Source organism: Arvicanthis niloticus, chromosome 4 (assembly GCF_011762505.2).
Source record: "Arvicanthis niloticus isolate mArvNil1 chromosome 4, mArvNil1.pat.X, whole genome shotgun sequence".
Lineage (NCBI taxonomy): Eukaryota > Metazoa > Chordata > Mammalia > Rodentia > Muridae > Arvicanthis > Arvicanthis niloticus.
In genome coordinates, this window is record NC_047661.1 from 15,288,350 (window position 1) to 15,309,324 (window position 20,975).

Here is a 20,975-nt window from a genome sequence, read left to right on the forward strand (position 1 = left end):
TGGTTTTGAGGCAGGATGGGGTCAGGACACAGGGAGAGGCCATTGGTGAAGGTGCAGCCTCAGCAGGTCTGAAGGGGTCATGCAGAAAAGTTGAGGCTTGGCACTAAGAGAGCCTCAGAGAGGCTGTTGGTGAAAGTGCAGGCCAGTTGTGGTAGAAGATGCCAGCATTTGGAGATGCCAGTACCATGAGATGATCAGCAAGAACAGCAGCAGCCTCGGAGTCAGCCGGATACTGGAAAACAGATTGTGCTGCTGCTGGAGCCAGAGACTTGACCCAAACCCTCAGGAGGAACGTAGAAGAGTGTGAGTGGCTCCCAGGCATCAGACACTGTATTATTTATACAGTTGGAGTTTGCTTTTGGTTGATTTGATTGTGAATGTGCTCTGGTTCTTCCTTCTTGAAGTAAGGAGGTTTTAAACTTATTTCTGATTTTAATAGGAGCCCATAGTTGAGAGACATTCGAATTTTAAAAGACTTTGGATTTTAAAAGAGACTGGGTATTTTAAAGAGCCTGGATTTGTAAGCGTTTGAATTTTTAAAGGTCATGGGACTTTTTAAGTTCCACAAATGTTTTGTATTGCGATGTCTTTATGTGTGATCTCAGGGATGGAAAAGAAAGGAAGAGCTGTGGCTTCACAGCGATGTGTTTCTGTGTCAAATTGCAGAAGGGGTCAGTGGTATCATCTAGTTTTATGTCAACTTGACACAAGTCATTGGAGAGGAGGGAGCTCCAACTGAGAAAATATCTTCATAATATCAGCTTGTAGGGCGTTTTCTTAATTAGTGATCAGTATAGGCAGGCCCAGCCCGCTGTGGTTGGGGCCAGCCCTGGGCAGGTGGTCCTGGTTCTATAGGAAAGCAGACTGAACAAGCCAGTAAGCAGCCCTCCTCCACGGCCTCTGCATCATTTCCTGTCTCCAGGTTCCTGCTCTGCTTGAATTCCTGTTCTAACTTCCTTTGGTGATTTGTGTTGTAGAAGTATAAGCCAAATAAACCCTTTCCCCATTGACCTGCTTTGGGGATGATGTTTCATCACAACAATGGAACCCTAAGACGCTGAGATTAGTGTACTTCATCTCAGGAAACAGGAGGCATTGTTTACATGCACTATTGCTTCTTTTTCTGTCAAGAGCAGCAAAGATTTACTTGGATCTATGAAGCAAAGTCATACTGTGTATGGGTGTCTACAAAATCCACTCTTCAGATTAAGACTACTTTGGACACATATCTTTAATGTTTTGTGGTTGTAGTCAATTTTTGCTTTCTTTTTTTTTGAAACACAGTCTTACACATCCCAGGCTAGCCTTAAAATTTCTATTGTTAGACCTGAGGAAAAAACCATTCCCACGACTGTCTGATGAAGCAAGCTTTATTTAGACTGGCTAAAAGGCTGCCTCACCCTAAATTGGGATTTGAGGGAGCAGCCTCTCACTGGCTTTTGAGGTCTCTTTTGTGGGGGAAGGGTTAGGGTTGACAGATAACAGCTGTTGAGATAACTGGCTGTTAGCACCAGGACAGAAGAGTGGAGGACTCAGGGCTCAAGGCTGCCTGTGAGATATACAAGGGTAAGAATACACGATGTGGAAGGGGAGTCATCATAGGTGTTCAGGAGTTTAGCGAGGTAAAGGTGTGGGTATACATCAGGGGGTTACAAATTCAGCATAGGTTGAAAAACATGGTTTCAGGATACCTTAGGCTTAGGAAACAGAAACTTACCCTTGTAAGGTATGGGGACTTAATAACAATGTCGCCCCGGTTTTGGGGTTTTACATTAGATAGCCTAGGATGATTTAAAATTCTTATTCTCCTGTTCACATTTTCCAAAGACCCAGCCATGCCTGGTTTATGTGGTACTGGGTATTGAACCTAAGACTTGATGCACGTTTCTGAAAGTATTCTAGCAACTTCTACATTTCCGGCGCTAAGCAGAACTTTTTCTATTTTTGTCGCAGACCCCAGGCTAAGACAAAGATTCCGAGCCATAGAAATAGAGGGTGCCTGGGAAGGGCCACTTAGGGAAACACTGGCCACCTCTCATGGAGAGCTGAGGTGGGAGGGAGCCTGGCAGTCGCTGGCCTCACGTGACCTCGCCCCCCCCATCCCTCCCCTCCGCTCTGGCGATGGGGGGGTGGGGTGGGAGGGGAAGAGGAGGCGCATGCGCACCCCGTGTTAGTGATGGAGGAGAGAAGATGGCGGAAGCGGAGTGAGTGACTTGCTGGTGACTGATGTCGTAACAGGGGGGGCCTGTGAGGGCTGCGACACGTTCCCCTGAGGGAGCTCTTAGGACTCCGAGGCTGGCAGTGCAGGGCCGAGGAGAGGCGGGAGCCACGGCGTGGTGGAGAAGCCCGGCTAGGGGGAGGAGGATGGCTGGTCCAGTCAGCCTCCCCTCGGGAGTGCGTGCGGCGAGGTCCGGTCCCGGGGCTGCGTGGTCCTAAGCGCACAGCTACCCCGGGGAACCCGGGCCTCCGGGCTCTCCCCGGACACGAGCCCTGCGGCGCTTGCCCGGGGCTGTCATTCCAGCCGCGGGCCCCGCCGAGGTGTGCTGGGCTGGGCAGGCGCCGCCAGGCCTCCGCGCTGGCTCCTGCGGGCCCGTAGCCGTCCGTCCGTCCGTCCGTCCGTGCGTGCGTGCGGCGGGAGCGCGGGGAGGCGTCCGGACAGCGGCCGCGGCCCGCGAGGCCGAGCCACCCCCGGCCTTTCCTTGCAGTCCCCCTCCGGGCTCGGGCTCCCTCCCCGGAGGGCCGCCTTCTTGGGTAGCGCAGTGATGCTATGCTCCGCGAGCGACTTGAAACTTCAGGTTCCCGGGTAGGCCTCTGGCGTGCCAGAGCTGAACGCGGCAAGTATTTCCACGCCAAGCCCCTGCACTCCCCGAAGTGTTCTTCTGGAACCAGGCCTGGAAATGTAAAGCGATGGTTGGGCCAGTTGCACTCAACCAATGTTTAGAATTAATGTCTAGGTTCCTTGACCATTTTTGGTTAGTCAGAACTACTTGTCGCCGCCGCCGCCGCCGCCTGTGGGCTTGGAGAGCACAGCTGAGCAGCGTAAGATTTTGAAAGACCAGGGTTTACGGTGGTATCTTGGATGTCATTGGTACACGGAACGAAAGTGTTATGACACACAGTAGTTTCATCAAGATTTTGACCTTATTGCTGCTTGTGTGTAATACGGAGCAGGTAATGTGGTTTGCTGTTTGGAAGGAAATAGGAGCAGGTAATGTGATACTGTGGTTTGCTGTTTGGAAGGAAATAAAAAGAATAGCAGAAAAAAATCTAATAATGTATGAATTCAGCGTCTAGTAAAAGAAGTTAATGGTCCCATCTGTTTTTGCTTTCACCTTTCTCCCTTGTAAATTGGAGATGTTAATTCAGGGGTGGTGGGCTGGAGACTCCTGAGTCTCGTTGAGGCCAGCCTGAGCTACATAGTGTTAACCTGTTTTTTTTTTTTTTTTTTTTTTTTTTTTTTTTTTTTTTAGAAAGAAAAGTAAACGTTCTTGTTATAGTCTTGTCAAAGGTGGGAATGTCAGGTGGTTCAACTTTTATTTCTCAGGAGAAAAAGACAAGGAAGGAGGAACCTAGTAAAATCTCATGTGGATTTCTGATCCTGGGGTGACAACTACTGTGGTTTTAGTTTGTAACAGCATGGAAGCCTTTAGAATTGACCTTAGAGGCTTGACTTTATTAAAGTATAGATTTATTAATGGGGGAACCACAACATAAATGACATAATATCATAATGTTGGAGAGAAAAGATTAGAAAGTTTGGTTAAAAATGTACTTTATTAATTGTACATAGGAAACTGAATAAATTTATATTCCACACCCCCAAATTTAGAGCAATTTTCTATGGGGGAAAAAAAGATTTTTGTAAAGATGTAAGAAGTTGCTTTTATTTCCTACTTTATTTCCTTAAGTGGACTAATCTGTTATTAAGCTAAACTTGTGTTACTAGAGTTAGTAAGAACAGTGGCTCAGCTGACATTCATTCTAAAGCCAAAAAAAAAAAAAAAAAAAAAAAAAGCCAGGATCAAAACTAAGTGTTTTAGTTAGGAGAGATGGCAGAGGTTCTGGTTAGTCAACAAAATGATGGACTGGGTATTAGGACTATCTTGTACCTCACTGGTACAATTAGGAATAAGTATGCTCTAATTGTATTTTGAGAGAAAAGTTCTACTTTAACAGGAAGAGTGATATGTAGGAGGAGCTAAGTGGGAAGGAGTATTGAGAGGAAGAGATGGAGTAAGGAGAGAAGATGAAGGAGAGGAGAAGCTAGGTGATGAGAGTGAGAAAGAGAGAGGGGGCATGGAGGCAGATGTTCACATGTCTCCACCAGTCAAAGATAGTTTTTATATCTAGGTTGGGTATTGGGTTACGCTTCTGATTGAGCATTACCAAACTTATAAATCCTTTGATTATCATTTAAAAAAAATTGTATAAAAGCAAAAAGGAAAGGGAGGGCATGGGACAGGGGTTTTCTAGGGAGGGGAAATGTGGAAAGGGGATGCCATCTTAAATGTAAATAAAATATAAAATAAAATTAAAAAAAAAGAAAAAAAGAACAATGGTGTAGATTAATAAGAGCTACTGAAAATTGAAAAAAAAATGTAAAATTTCTTATGTATAGGTAGCTGCATATATGTGTGTGCATAGTGTGTGCTCAGTCCCTCGGAAGCCAGAAGAAGGCATCTGAGCCCCTGGGACTGGGCTTTGGAGGGTTGTGTGGGTGCTGGGCATCAAACCCAGGTCCTTTGCAAGAACAGCCAATGCTCTCAACCGTTTGAACTATCTCTTTAGGCCCACTCACATGTTAGGATCTTATTTTTGATTTTTATTTCTTAATTAATTAATTAATTTCTAGAGACAAGGATGTTGTGTAGCCCAGGCTGGCCTCTCACTTAATATGTAGCCAAGGATAACCTTCTGAAAGTGCTGGAATGTATATGTGCCACTATACCAGGTTTACTTAAATAACTGTATAGTAGCTACAGGTAAAGTAGGAAGCTAGTCCTTAGGAATCTTCTAAGATTGACTTTGAGGGGTGGAGAGATGCCTCTCAGGTGCATTTGTTCTTGCAGAGGACCTGGGTTCAATTCCCCACACCCACATGGTAGTTAGGAACTGTCCCTAATTCCCTATATGTATGTACAAAGGGCACACAGGTACACACACATACTCTCTTCCCCCCATATACCCAAGAGCACAAAAATAAGCAAAGAATTCTAATATTGCTTAAGCCCCACCCCTTAATATTCTCTTACTCTTTTATCTTTTGGTTTTAAATTTGTCTTTTTTTTTATTGAAAAATTTTTTTCATATAACATATTTTGGTTATTTTTTTCTCCCACAATTTCTTCTCTACCTCCCTACCTACCCAACTTTAAGTTCCATTTCTCTTTTTTTAAACAAAGAAGAAAGTATAAAAATAAAAACAAAACTACAGAAAGACCTTAGTGGTGGTGATGACAGCCCACATCTTTAATCTCAGGAGGCAGAGGCAGGCAGATCTTTGAGTTTGAGGCTAGCCTGGTCTACAGAACATGTTTCAGAACAGCAAGGGCTACACAGAGAAACCCTGTCTTGGAGAGGAAAAGAAAAGAAAAGGAAAAGAGAATCCCAGAAACACCTCCCCATGAAAACTCCATTAAAAACAAAAATCCAAATAAATAAGCAAAAGAAAATTGTCAAAAAACAAAGCAAAATGAAGCAAAAAGTCTACAGAAATACTATTTAGTTCAGTTTGTTTTGGTTAATTATTTCTAAGTGTGGGAGTTGTCCTGAAGTGTGGGTTGATATAACTAGTGAGATTTCATTGGAGAAAATTGATTTTTCACATTGTCAATGAGCATCAGTTGCAGATAGCTTCTTGGTAGGAGTAGGACCCCGTGCCCACTTCCACGTTGCTTAAACCTGCCCGTTTTCAATCATGCAAACATAAACTTCAATCTAGGGTTCATCTCAGTTACTGTCTCAGTCATTTGAATTCAGATTAACAGATAGTAACTATCAAGTATCTGTAAGGGAAGTATGTAGTATGTTTCTCTTCTGTTTGCTGATTGAGTGCTAGCTTTGTTTATTGAGGCCTTCCTAGAACTTTAGGCTCTTAACTGAACATTTCTTTGTAGCGAGTATTCATCAAAGCTCACAGGTAGCAGTTTTCCCCAGTACTGATCGTTTGTGTTATCTACCAGGTTTAAGGACCACAGTACAGCTATGGATAGTGAGCCGGGCTCCGGAACGTCTGTGTCAACAACAGCCAGCAGCACCACCACCACCACCATCACCACGTCCTCCTCCCGAATGCAGCAGCCACAGATCTCTGTGTATAGTGGGTCAGACCGACATGCTGTTCAGGTATTTCAGCCACACGCATGGGGAGTTAAGGCCAAAGATGGCATGTTGTTTTGTGCCCGAGTCTGCTGTATGTGTTGATTTATATCCTCGGATAATAGGATTGTAAAAGTTCAGGCTGGGAATGGAGCTCAGTGGTTGAATGTTTGCTGGTCTGTGTTTGATCTCTAGCGTTGTGAAAAATCAAGTAAAAGAAAGAAAGCATTAATTTTTGAAAAACCAATAAAGTTATTTAATAATTATACTATTCAGGGGACTTATAGTTGTCAACAGGAAGCTTATAAGATTATGTGCCAGGAAAATTATGATTGAATGCCTCTAAATACAGCTTTAAGAGTGAAGATATTACTGGTGGGATATTTAGAACAGCTGCTTTTCTGACTTACTTTATATTTGAGTACAACATATACATTTACAGAAAACTTTGCACATTCAAGTGGAATAAGAACAGTAAGCAGGAAGGTTCTACAGCCTCTTGGGGTAGAGAGGGAAGAGAATAGTTTGAAAGGTTTTAGTATAGTCACTTGGTTGAGAAAGTAAAATTGATTTAGTTGAACTTTATACTAATAGAGACAACATGGCATTGTTGTAGAAAGACATGCGTGTTGCGGTCTGATCGCTCTTTGTTTGAATTCAGTTGTCATTATTTGTTTCTGTGTGCCCTTGGGTGAAAGAAGTCCCAGGCAACAGTAAAATGTGGATAACACTGTGTGCTTTTGATCAGTTACTGTAAGAATTAAAAGAAGTGTCCAGAATTGTGTGGGAGACATTACTGGCCTCTATAAATGACAGTAGATCCATTGAACAATTTTTATGTGCCAGGCATTTAATGAATGCTTTCTTTATGTAGATTATTTTGTTTAATCCTCCCAGACCTCTGTACAGTAGGGATTTTACAAATAGGAAAACCAGTGTTTTAAATAAGCTAAATAATATTTCCAAATTCACATTGCTGATAGGTGTTCTGACTTCTGCTTTTTCCAGTAACTACTCTGAGTTCTTGCTGCTATATGCTTATTTGCCTTCACTTTTTAGAATTCTCATTTCTTATAATTGCATTTTGTTTTGTTTGGTTTCTTTTTAAAACAGGATTTTTCTGTGTAGCCCTGGTTGTCCTAGATCTTGAACTCAGAGATCCGCCTGCCTCTGCCTTTAGTCTCAAGTGCTGGAGACAAAAGGTGTACATCACTACCTCCAGGCTTGTAATTGCATTTTAAAAGTTTTTTTTTTAAATGATTTATTTATTTTTATTTTATGTACATTGATTTTTCTGCTTACATGTATGTCTCTGTGTGGTTGTCAGATCCCCTGAAACTGGAATTACAGACAGTTGTGAGTTGTTATGTGGGTGCTGCGAACTGAACCTGGGTACTTTGGGAGTACCAAGAGCCAGTGCTCTTGACTGCTGAGCCATCTTTCCAGCCTCTCATCCCCATTTTAAAGACTGGGATCCAAATATTATTTTATTATTTCATTCTTCACTCTTTGTACTACACCCATCCTTGTGCTTTTTTCCTCATGGTAAATATTCAGTGTAAAATCTATGTCACTCTTCTGTGGTTTAGAATTCAGTTCTGAAGTCACTGTGGAGAACTGCTGGAGGGGAGACCTTGTCAGCTCAGCAGAAATGCAGACTTGAGTGCACAGGAAGAATATTATCTTGAAGAACATACAGATAGGGTGATATTTGACTATGCCATTTATTTTCCACTTTCACTTACGCTGGATAAACTAAAAAATGTAATGTTACTAGAGACATTGCAGGTGCCGATATGTCTCATTAGAAGCCTTAACTCTAGTTATTGTAGGTCATTGAATTTTCCCATTTAAAATATTTTCAAAGCTATGTTCATTGAACCACTTAAGTATTTCTTTAACTTTCAGACTTTGTTTTTTTAGTCAAGTGGATTTTCTTTACCCTGGTTTCAATAGAGAAACAAAGTAAGAATGCTATATTGTGCCCTTAGCTTGTAATTTCAGTGCCAGGTATCTGGTTTGCCAGGTATCTGGTAGAGAACAGGAGATCCTGCTGACACAGGAAATTACTATGCTGACAGAAAAGCCTTGAGTCCACTATTCTCTTGCTATGGAGTTAGATCATATATGGATTTATGTGACCAAAGAGGAATAGTGTAGTCTGAGTCATTCAGGGTTTCATCCATCGTCTTTGCTATGAGGAATCAACTGGAAATCTGTGAGAAGAGAACAGGAACAGTTCTGTAGCTGGAAAGAGAGGAACACTTGCGAGTGAACAGTAACTCATGGAACTCTGAGTAAAGGGATGCATGGCGTTATGTCAGTCACCCTGACTTATTATACCTACCATATTAGAATGTTTAAAACTCTGGTGTGATGCTGAGATTAGCGTTCTGTGCTGCTGCAGTCACAGTGGCACGCTCAGACACTTTGACTTGATTTGAACAGATAGAGGGAGGAGTTTTCTATTGTCTTTCTAGAAATATTGATCTCTCTATTTAGGCTCAGATTCTACACCTATTAATAATTACTCACTATAATTAATGATTTTTGAGTTTATTTAAAAATTACTCTATTTTATCAAAAAAGTTCTGGAGCCAAATGGATGCAGTATCCATGAAGGCCAGCAGAGGGCGTCTAGTCCTCTAGAACTGGAGCTATGGATGGTTGTGAGCCATGTAGGTGCTGGAAACTGAATCTCGATCCTCTGGAAGAGCAAATATTCTCAACAGCTGATCCAGCTCTCCAGTTCTCTATGTATTTTAATGTGTTTTTTTGCCTGTATGTATGTGTACCATGTGTATGCTGCTTGCCTACAGAGGCCAGAAGATGGCATCCAGTGCCCTGGAACTGCAATTACATGCAGTCGTGAACTGCCACATGGGTGCTGGAATCCTGCTTAGGTCCTTAACCAACTCCCCAACTCTAGGAGTTTTTAAAATAGTTCACTGAAGTCCCAGGAGCTGGCAGGGTGGCTCAGCAGGTAAAGATGTTTGTCTTCCAGCCTGGCTTTGTGAGTTTGTGTTCCAGAGCCCACGTGGTAAAAGGAGAGAACCAACTCCTAAAAGTTGTCTTCTGGCCTCACACACACATGTCATGGTATACCAGTACACAAATAAATACATACATTTTAAAAACAATTAAGAGTATTCCTATGTGGAAACAAAGAATCAGATAATTTTTTAGAAATTTAAAAATTATTGAATCATTTTCAAAGAGAAATACCTCTTTACTTCTATATAACGTTTAATATAATACACAGTGTAGAACTTTCAGACATATGTAGAAAGGACAAGCCAAACACTGACAGTCATCTCCAATAGCCTTGCCTTATTAGCTCCTAAATACTATCTTTTTTTTTTTTTTGTTTTTTCGAGACAGGGTTTCTCTGTGTAGTCCTGGCTGTCCTGGAACTCACTCTGTAGACCAGGCTGGCCTCGAACTCAGAAATCCGCCTGCCTCTGCCTTGCTAGGATTAAAGGCGTGCGCCACCACCACCCGGCCCTAAGTAGTATCTTATTCAAAATGATTTTCTTCACTTTGTGATGTATTTGGTACTTACTATATAGCTTAATATCTGCATTGTATAATACAGTAGGTATACCTGTAGCAATTTACATTAAATTTAAAATTCAACTTTAGTTTAAAGTTAAAACCCACTCTTTCCCCTAGCCACTTTTATGTACCTGCTAGACTTGTGGCTGGTGGTCATTGCATTTGTCTGTATTACCGTTTGTAATGGTGCATGGTAAAGTTTTGAGAGGATGGTTTGACGTAGGCTCTCTTCCCTTATCACAGGTAATTCAGCAGGCCTTGCACCGCCCCCCCAGCTCGGCGGCTCAGTACCTGCAGCAGATGTACGCGGCCCAGCAGCAGCACCTGATGCTGCACACGGCCGCTCTTCAGCAGCAGCACCTCAGCAGCTCCCAGCTCCAGAGCCTCGCCGCCGTCCAGGTGAGAGCGAGGGGACGGGTCGGTGTGTGTCACACAAGGGTTACTGCACGGCTGTAGGCGGGCTTCTCGGGGAGCTCTTGGCTCTTGGAGTCCTGTGCTTGTTGTCCCTGAGGAGATGGGTCGTAGGCTGACACATACAAGCTCACCAGGAAGAGAGTAGACGTGTTGCTGTGTTGTTCTTTATTTAAGTTGGGTAAATGCTCTGTATGTGGTGTACTTTTGTCTCCAAAATTTTAGGTACAACATTGAATATTTAAGGTTACATGAATTACATATTTTAAACCAAAAGAAAGTTTTTTTCTTACATAGGTAGTGTATCTTCATAAAGAACATCAAGTGGGATAAAATTACAAATGGTTGATGAAATAGGGTTGTTCATTCTTCTACACTTGTCAACGCCTGAGTTTTAGAGGTGCCACATGGTGGCACACGGGTGTGTGTGTGTGTGTGCCTTTCTAAAATCTGAAATTAGACCTATCAATAACTTGATTTTATGATTAATGTTTTTGTTTAAAAAACAAAATATTTTCAGCCCACTGGTGGTGCAGGTCTTTAATTCCAGCACTTGGGAAGCAGAGGCAGACAGATCTTTGTGAGTTTGAGGCCAGCCTGGTCTACAGAGCAAGTTCCAGGACAGCCAGGTCCAAGAAAAAAAAAAAAAAAAAAAAAAGAAAGAAAGAAGAAAAAGCAATTTTAATTAATATTGTTTAAAGTTTTTGTGAGATTTAGTTGTTAATCTTAAATCTGACCAGAAAATAATCTTAATTTGCAGAACCTGAAAAAATGTATTTCTGTTATTTATAGATACTAGCTCTTGCTTCTTTTTAATAGTGTACTATTTGTTTATTTATTTAAGAAAGATAGGGTCTTCTTATTAGTTCTAGCTGGCCTAGACTTTACTATCTAGACCAGGCTGGCCTCAGTCTCATGGAGATTCACCCGTTTCTACCTTGCAAATTCTGGTATTAGAGGTGTGTACCAATATGCCAACTTCAATAGAGAATTAAAAAATATTTTAAGTAATAGTTATGTTTATGATTTAAGGCAATGGAAACCCATTGGCTATTGAAATAGCTCAAGTTTCAGTCCTGGCTGTCCTGGAACTTACTCTGTAGACCAGGCTGGCCTTGAACTCGGAGATCTGCCTGCCTCTGCCTCCGGAGTGCTGGAATTAAAGGTGTGCACTGCCACCAGCCTGCTTTTTTTTCTTTTTAAAACAAAATTATTAATGGTTTTGCTATGTTGTGTGTGATTACATGTGTGTGTGAATGTGTGTTCCCATGTGTGCACATGTAGAGGCCAGGGCAGGATGCCAGTTGTCTTTCTTCATGGTCTTTCTCTGCAGCTCTCCCTCCTGGTTGCCTTGAAAACAGGGTGTGTCAGGAGGCAGAAGCTGACTGATGCAGCTCGGCTTGTAGGACCTCCCTGTCTTTGTCCTTCAGTGCTCTGCTTAAGGTGAAACTTTAGCTTTGCGTGGCTTTTCATAGGAATGCTAGGGGTGCAGCAGACTCTGAGCAGGCTTACAGAGCAAGTTCTTACCCACAGCCATCCCCCTGCGCGCCCCATCCACCCCCCCCCCCCTTAGTTTCATTTCCCTGATGGAGTAGGCAGCCCCACTTCAAAGGTAACTGAAGAGTGAGACTGAGGTGAGTGTTTTGTTGTGGTAATAATTAATCTCAGTGGGGGGGGGGGGGGGTTCTGCCCTGCCTTAGATCATCCACTTCCCATAAAAGACACAAGGCCTCTATACTTATGATAAGCTTTAATCAGCACTAGAATTGGACAGGTATCTACCCTTTGTGCTTTTATGTCTACTTCCCTGCTAATAATCCCGAGCTCTTACTAGCTACATTCTTCCTGGGGCACTCTTGCTCCAACTGGCTAGCCCTCTTTGCCTCATTTTCTTGATTCACCTACCCCAGGGCATCTTCTGTCTCCCCTTCTCCCTTCTCTCCTGGTCCTACCTCCTGCCCCAACCCTGGGAACTGAAACCTTGCTACCTCTCTTCTGCCCTTTATTCTACCAACACTTTTAATTAAGGAGCAAGGCTACTTAGTATCACATGGTGTATGTGAGGATGTCCTCATGCCTGGGGGAAACTAATCCTTGAGGGTCAATATTTACCATTACAATACATAGCAACAGACAAACCTCAAATTTTTTTTTTTACAGCCTGGAGAATGATCTACCATAGTCTGTCTTTTTTTTTTTTTTTCTTGTCTTGTTACTTTTAATTTTTTGAGCTAGGGTCTCTCTTCTGGCTGTCCTGGCACTCACTCTATAGACCAGACTGGTCTTAAACTCACAGAGATCCACCTGCCTCTGCCTTCTGAGTGCTGGGATTTAAAGGCATATGCCACCACCACCAAGCATATTTTTTGTTTTGAATGAATGAGTTTATTAAGTACATAGCAAGTGAAAGTAAATGAATAAATTAATAGAAAGAAAAACATCAAATCAGGTAGTCAAAACAGACAGCAGTCCAAGCCCATTGAGGCAGTTGGTTGGAGTTCCTGGATGAGTATCCTGGATAAGGTTTCCAAAGATCAGCACAAAAAACTGGGAAAAGTGATACCATCCAACCAGAGGCTTGCAAATGTGGGGCAGGAACCCTACTGGGAAAGCCTTGTTAAGTTAGCTAGCTCTTGTTTCCAGTGGACATGCCCAGCTGAAGCTGTATCCCTTTGGGTGAAGCTTTCAAGTCATAGAATGCATGGCAATGTTTAGAGGTAAAATGATCAAATTGGTGCTTAATTCCCCAGCCAAAAACCAACAGCGAACTGAGTCAGTTATCTAGAGTTTTCAAGTGAGCTTTCTCTGCATGGTTGAGCTCCATCTATACCTACCCCCGCAAGGCTGAACTTTCAGCCTTTCCCTTTTATTATTTACTTACTTAAATATTTTGTTATTTACTTATGTGTATGTATGTGTGTTTGTATGCACACCTGTGTACTAGAGCTTGTGGAGGCCGGAAGAGAACATTGGATCTCCTGGAGCACCTGTGAGCCAGTTGCCATGGATGCTGGGAATCCAACTTAACCATTGAGCCATCTTTCTAGCCCAAGTACAGGCACCTGTATTTCATGGGTTAGACAATAATAATATCAGATAGGAATGTTTTCTAGCTGTTTTTAGCTGTTTTCCAGGACATGATATTTTTATTTTTGGGCAATTCTGCTTTATTCCTGTGTCACAGAGCTAGTGGGGTCTAGTGCATTCCCAGGCAAGGTATCTCAGTAGACACTTGACAAAATAAACGTGCTTGGAGCTGAGGTGTGTGTGTGTAGGTGTCAATCCCATGTCTACTACCAGCTGCTCAGTGAGCTCAAATAACATGTTACAGTTTACCAGCATAATTGCATTATGAGAGTGCAGCTAATAAAAGAAGAATGGGGTCAGTGAGATGCTCAGAGGGTCAAGGCTCCTGCTGCTAAGTGTGCCAACAGATCTGATGGACTGAGTTTGATCCCTGGGACCCACATGTATTCAGTGAAGCATGTGCATACAGTAACAAAAAGTACATATAGAAATGTAGACATAAGAGTAGCCAGTGCAGGGGAGGGGAGGGCTTTGTTTTAAACCTTTCAGCTTTGTTTTTTTTTTTTTTTTTTAAAAAAAAAAAAAAAGCCAGGATCAAGCCATGTTGTCTATAAAGTGATTTGTTTCATACATAACTTTAGAATTTTTATTGTACTCTTAAATTATTGTGGCTCAAAAAAGTGGTTTTTGATTTTGATTTCTTTTCCCCTGCCATGTTTTCTATTGACTGTCAAGCACTCGAAACATAAGGGAGATAAAGATGTTTGTCAACAAGCTGTCTCTGTCAAGGTTCTGATCGCTCAAGGAAGTTTTCAACCTAATGTTTTTACAGACATATTACAATAGTTCTATTATTTTAGGCAAGTTTGTCCAGTGGAAGACCATCTACATCCCCCACAGGCAGTGTTACACAACAGTCAAGTATGTCCCAGACATCTGTAAGTATACTAAAATTTCTCCTGGATTTAAAAATTTTAATTGTTGTTTTCCAAAAGTAAACTTGTTATATAAAGCTTCTGTTCAGTTAACGAGTGCCTGGAAATAGGAGTAATTAAACTTTTAAAAATCTGAGGTTTTTAAAAAGGTTTATTTTTATTTTTATTATGTGTTCGTCTGTGCTATGCAGGTTTAAAAAATCTTTTTAAAATTTTATTTATCTGTATTTTATGAGCATTGGTGTTTTGCCTGCATGTATGTCTGTGTGAGAATGTCAGATCTTGGAGTTACAGACAGTTGTGAGCTGCCATGTGGATGCTGGGATTTGAGCCCCACTCCTCTGGAAGAGAAGTCAGTGGCTTTAATCACTGAGCCATCTCTCTAGCCTGTATATGCAGATTTAAGGAGGCTGGAAATATCAATTCCATCAGGAATTAAAGTTACAGGTGGCTGTGCGCTGCCCACTGTAGGTGTTGGGAATTTAGTTTTAAACATTCTAGTTTTCTGTTATAGTAGTCCATCCAGCCATTGACTTGTCTTTCCAGCTCTTGAGAATCTGAATGTTAAGAAAGCTTTTTTTGTATTTTTACACATCTTTCCCACTGAGTATGTTTAATGTCTTGTGATTCTCAATTCTTTTTTTTTTTAGTTTCAGAATTTATTGAAAGCCTGAAGTATGTCATATCTTTGAATGACTTAAAAACAACAAACAATAAACACACACACACACACACACACACACACACACACACACACACAAAGCAAAGCAAAGCAAGAAAGATACTTTTGAGTAGTTTGTAGTTTGGAATAAACTTCCAAGTTTCCATTTGAGATTGGGGGGGCAGTTTATTTTGAGAAAGAAATAAAAGAGAGAGCGCCGTTTTTCTGTATTAGGTGGTGGTTTGAATGGAAACAGCTCCCAAAGACTCATGTGTTTGAATGCCTGGCCCATAGAGTGTGGCGGCACTGTTAGGAGGTGTGGCCTTATTGGAAGATGCTTGTTACTGTGGAGGTGGGCTTTGAGGTCTTATATATGTTGGGCATAGTGGAGCAGTCTCCTGTTGCCTGTGGATCAGGATGTGGAACTCGAAGTTCCTTCTCCAGCACCAGGTCTGTCTGCTATACTTCCTGTTATGATGATAATGGACTACCTCTGAACCTGTAAGCCAGCCCCAATTTAATGTTTTCCTTTATAAGAGTTGCTATGGTCATGGTGTCTCTTCACAGCAGTAGAAACCCCAACTAACACAGTGTATCACCCAGAAACCAGGTCATAAGATACCAGCTCTAGGAACAGATCATAGAATTGAGAACAAGAGCATAGACCCCCTCCCCCAAAATATGTATTATTTTTTAGATAAGAGAAATCTGTATAGACATGTTAGCACATGTCAACTTTTTAGTTTGATATAATTCAAATTAAAACAGTAATAAAAAAATTCTGTATATTGTCTACTCAGGTTCACTGATTTTGTTTGTGCACATAACATTGTCTTTCTGTGTATACACACATTTTTTTGAGCTATTTAGAAGTCAGTTGAGGTATATTCTTAAATACTTTAATATATTTTCTAAGAACAAGGTCATTTTTTATGAAGCCACAGGAAAGCTATTAAATTCTACAAGTTTAATCAGTACAATGCAGGTCATTCTTAAACTTTTAATCAAAAATAGTATGAGCCAGATAGGTCTCTGTTGTCAGGGGCTGTCAGAGACTGGCATTACAGGACATAGCATACCGTCCTTTTCCCAGCTAGATAACAGCAGCGTCCTGTGGCTTCCTCCTTCCCAACATAACAACTGAAAATGTCTTCTGCTTGGCAAACGTTCTGTACTTGAAAACCATTGAGTTTTCCTAACAAAGTCTTTTTAGTTAGTTTTTTTCTGCAAAGTTAACTCCAGTGAAATTTAGTCTGTAGGTTTATGGAGTTGAAGATGAACTTGTATTTATGTAAGGGTGTGTGTTTGCTAAAGTGTGTGCTTTAGGCAGCATATACTTAGTTTTCTGGAGAGTTGATTCTGTGGTTAAGAGAATTTATTGCTCTTACAGAGGACCTGGCCAGCTTTGGTTCCCAGCACCCACTTGATGGCTTGCAGCTGTCTCTATCTGTGGCACAGAATACTGAACTTTAGACTATTTTACTCCTTCCTGTGCTGGCCTTATGATCATTGTAAAAGTAACTGCAATGGAGCCTACAGGCTGCTGTCATTAGCCCTTCGGTAGAACAGGGGCAAGATTTAACTAAATTTGGATTGCTGAAATGAAAATTAAATCAATAATAGACTCTGCTGCCAAAATCAGAATAAAACCAACAAAATAGAAGTAAATTTGCACGTATGTTAAAATGGTTTACATTTCTAAAATACAAAAGGTTCTTTATTCATAGAAAGATGAATATGACCATTCACAAGATAACTTAGTTCAGAATTTTATTTGTTTGAGACAAGGCCTTTAGCTTAGGCTGGTCTTTGTCATTGGCTAAGGAGGAGCTTCCACTTGCAAGTGCTAGAATTACATGTACACAGCACCATAAGTAACTGCATAGCTGAGTGGTAATACTTGGCTAGTATGCTTGAGGCTCTGTGTTCAACCCCTAGGACTAGAAGAACCATCCTCCCCCAAACAAATAATGTTTTGGATTAAATCTACATTTATGGGAGCTGGAGAGATGTCTCAGTGGTTAAGAGCACTCGCTGTACATATGTATAATTAAAAAGTATTTTTTCTTACTGAAAAAAAAATTAATACTCTATGAATACACACACATACTGTTCTCTTTTTACCTGTGTCTTGAGGTAGATCTATTCCCAAATCTTCTGAGGAACCGCCATATTGATTTCCAAAGTGGCTTTACAGGTTTACACTGCCACCAGCAGTGGAGGAGGTTTTCCCTTGTTCCACATGCTCACCAGCACGAGCTGTTAGTATTGTATTATTATCTTAGCCATCCTGATAGATGTAAGAGGAAATCTCAAAGTAGTTTTGATTTGCATTTCCCTGGTGGCTGAGGCTGTTAAACATTTCTTTAAGTGTTTCTCAGCCATTTGAGATTCTATAGAGAATTCTCTGTAGAGAATTGTCTGTAACCCCATTTTAGACATCTAGTTTCTTGAGTTCTTTGTATATTTAGACAGTAGTCCTCTATTGGATGTGGAGTTGGTAAAAATCTTTTCCCATTCTGTGGGCTGCTATTTTGTCTAATTGACAGTGTCCTTTGCCTTACGGAAGCTTTTCAGTTTCCTGACGTCCCAGTTGTTAATTGTTGATGTTAGTGTCTGAGCTATTGGTGTTCTGTTCAGAAACTCTTCCTGTGCCAGTGTGTTCAAGGCAGCTCCACACTTTCTCTTCTATCAGGTTCAGTGTGTCTGTTTTTGTTGTTATTATTTGTTTGTTTTTTGATGATTTATTTATTTTATATATAAGTACACTGTTGCTGTCTTCAGACACACCAGAAGAGGGCATCAAATCCCATTACAGATGGTTGTGAGCTATGTGGTTACTGGGAATTGAACTCAGGACCTCTGGAAGTTCAGTCAGTGCTCTTAACCGCTGGCCATCTCTGCAGCCTGTGTGTCTGGTTTTATGTTGAGGTCTTTGAGCATGTTTTTCCCCTTTACAACTCCTCATAGGCTCTCCCCTACTTTCCAGTCATTTAACTTTATATTCTCTCTTCCCCTCCAAAAAAACCCAAGTCAAACAAACAAACCCCCCAAAACAAGAAGTAAAAAAATACAAAAATGAAAATCAAACAAGCACAAGATCAGTAATAAAAAAAAAAATTACCAAAGAAAGCAAAATGAAACAAAAAGTACACAGAGCCATGACTGAGTTCTCCTGTTGGTTGGGTCCTCCTGGGCACAGGGACCCGATGCCTTCTTTTGGCTTCTGTAGGCACTGGGCTCGCCTGCAATCCCCTTCCTCTATATAGATACATAATTAAAACATCTTTTAAAAAAGAATTTAAGTTATGAGAATATCCAGTGATATCACTGCTATTATGATGTATTCTGAGAGCTTGATTGCATGCATATTTTCATGTTAAATTCTGTAAGTGGCCAATGATGTAACTTAGGGCAAGCAAGCCATTAGGTTGCCTGCACTCCAAGCTTTTCTGATGTTGTCTATTTAGACTTCTAGCTTTTCATCCAGATATATCTATATTTAGAATAAAGAGAGAAGATTCAGTAAATGATGATATGGTCTGAATTGTGTCTCCCCAAAATTCATATGTTGAAAACCTAATCCCTGTTACTATACTAGAAATAGATTTTGTAAGTGAACTGATTTAAAGTTAAAGGAGATCCTAAGGGTGGGGTCCTCCTCTGAGAGGACCGATGTCTATCGAAGAGAAGTTCTCAGTGATCTCTCCAGCATGGGAGGATTAGGAGAAGGTAGTGGGTTGTTAGCCAGGAAGAGACCCCACACTGGAAATTTGGGCTTGTACTCACTCACTCCTCTCAACTGTGAAAAATCAATGTCCATTTTTAAAGTTTGTGATGCTGGGAATTGAATGCAGGCCCTCACACAGGCTGAGTGCAGATCTACCACTGAACACAGGCCTGCCCTATGATTCTGTTGCTTGAGTTGTCAGGTTGTGGTTTTCTGTTGTGGCAGACTAAGATGGAAGAGGCTTTGCAACTTAAAGTTGGCCAGACAAATCAGTTTTTGAATTATTCAGTAATAATGTATTTGAAGAGAGGGTTTGTTAAACAGTTTGAACACTAGTGACTTAGATGTTAATTTATAACTCTTTGAGAGTTTCTTGAATAGTTTACATGTGTAATAAAATATGTGTGACTGATGTTGCAGGATGAGCATCGGCTAGAATATGCAACAGATAATTTTAATAAAGGGTGGGTTTTTTTTTTCTTCTTTGAGACAGGATTTTTCTGTATAGCCCTTGGCTATCCTAGAACTAGGTCTGTAGACCAGGCTAGCCTGCCTCTACCTCCCAAATGCTAGAATTAAAGGCATGCCCCACAACAGCCTGTAATATAATTAAAAAAAAAAAAAAAAAAAAAAAAAAAACCAAAAAAACAAAAACCAAAAAAACCTGTTGTTAGAAGGTCATCTGTAAACAGAATCCTTTTAGGATACAGTTCAATTGCCTGAAATTGTCAGTAGAATAGTGTCTGAACCTGAGCTAATAATGAGATTTTGGCATGGTGGCTATGGGAAAGGAGACAGTTTTTTTATTGTTAAACATTGTGCTGGTTTCCCTGAAGGTGTACACGAGTTACAGACCCTTCCTTCATGGACAGTATATTCCTTTGAATATAGACATAGCAAGTATCTTAATAGCATATAATCAAGTAGTAATTGACTTCCTTTCCACAACTGGCATGGTGGTGAACAGCAAAGAATTTGAGGAGATTGTGATAGATACATTAGTTTTATATGGGATGTTAGTGTTTAGAAAAAAAAACGTTTTCAGAGCTCATTCTGAAACAGCCTAGTTTCAGGCACCCATTATTGTGTTAGATTCTGTGTTAGTCTTCCACCCTCATGAGGAAAGTGTGGTTCAGTACTTGTGTGTGTGTGTGTGTACGTGTGTACTTGTGTACTTGTGCGCATGTGGAAGACTGACGTCCACGTAGGGTGTCTGCTGTAGTTGTATTGCATTTTAGTTTTTTTGAGACAGGGTTACTAATTGAACCTGGAGCTCCTTGCCTACTTTGGAGTGGCCATCCAGCAAGCCCAGGGTCCTCGTGTCTCTGCCTTCCCAGTGCTGAGGTTATGGATGAGTGCCACTGTGCCCCACCATTATGTTGGCACAGGGACCAAGCTCAGGTCCTCCTTCTGTGTGATGAGCACTTTACTGTCAGAACCATTTCTCCAGCCCATGTTTCAGAACTTTTTAATGTTGATGTACTGTCAGGCACAGTATTGGGTACCAAAAAGCGAAAGAAAACAGATTTTAGAGCACACTGAGGATACAGACAAATAAATAGTGGTAGGACATTATGGTGACCACTTTGTTTGGTGGGATACTTTCTGATGGATTACTTGTAGTGAGACATTGGTAATAAACTTGAATCCTTAGTATGCCTGAAAATTTCTACTTCATAGCTTTTATAATTATTTTAACAAGAATCTGATATCCTTGGCCTCATGAAAGGAATTTCAGGTGTAGATACTTCAAGTTGATGTTTCCTCTGGTGGAAGATTTCTGGAAAGCCTGCTTCACCATTTTGTTTCATCAAATGTTAATAACTGGACTGTGTTCAAGAGCTATGCAGGGAGTGTGAATTTGGATATTATGACCACCCATGGCACACCTGAAATTCTGATTGTAGAGGTGTCTCCCTCCAGCCTTCCAGTATGTCAGGGCAGTTGGTAACAGCTTCATAGCTGCCTCTCAGCTTTTTACAAATTGATTAGCCTGTTTCAGGATCTTGTCTCAAAAAATAGGCTCTCACTTCCAGCTTTACAGTATAGCAGGCCAAATGTGGGCCTTCTATCCATGTGGGCATCATAGATACAGAGGGGCCTTGGTGTCAGTTGTTGCTTACTTCTTGGGTTTGGGTTTCGTACTGATACCTGGGCAGTTCCTCCCCTGCCCCTTGGTTACCTTAACTCCACTCTCATCTTCATATTGAGGAGGCATTGAGAGTGTCTTTGAGCACATGGATGTGTATTCACTTCCTGAATCAGAAGTCTAATATTTCTTAATTTTATTTTTGCTTTGTTCCACAAAAAGGATTTAAGGTGAGGTTGAGTTATATTC

General features: G+C 41.1%; 1 protein-coding gene across 9 annotated transcripts in view; it reads left to right on the forward strand.

Moving 5' to 3' along the window:
• Positions 1–2,133: 2,133 nt before the first annotated feature.
• Phc3 (polyhomeotic homolog 3) overlaps positions 2,134–20,975 on the forward strand; it is a 79,601-nt gene continuing 60,759 nt past the window's right edge. For 6 of the 9 annotated variants that reach the window (XR_013109752.1, XR_013109750.1, XR_013109754.1 and 3 more), the window contains exons 1-4: positions 2,134–2,204; positions 6,183–6,345; positions 10,117–10,272; positions 14,172–14,249. Coding sequence is in view for 4 of the 9 variants with exons in the window: in XM_076932216.1 (XP_076788331.1) it covers positions 2,191–2,204; positions 6,183–6,345; positions 10,117–10,272; positions 14,172–14,249 (411 nt within the window). In the remaining 5 variants the exon portion in view is untranslated. The other 3 variants (XR_013109751.1, XM_034499944.2, XR_013109753.1) reach the window with 2 other exon arrangements.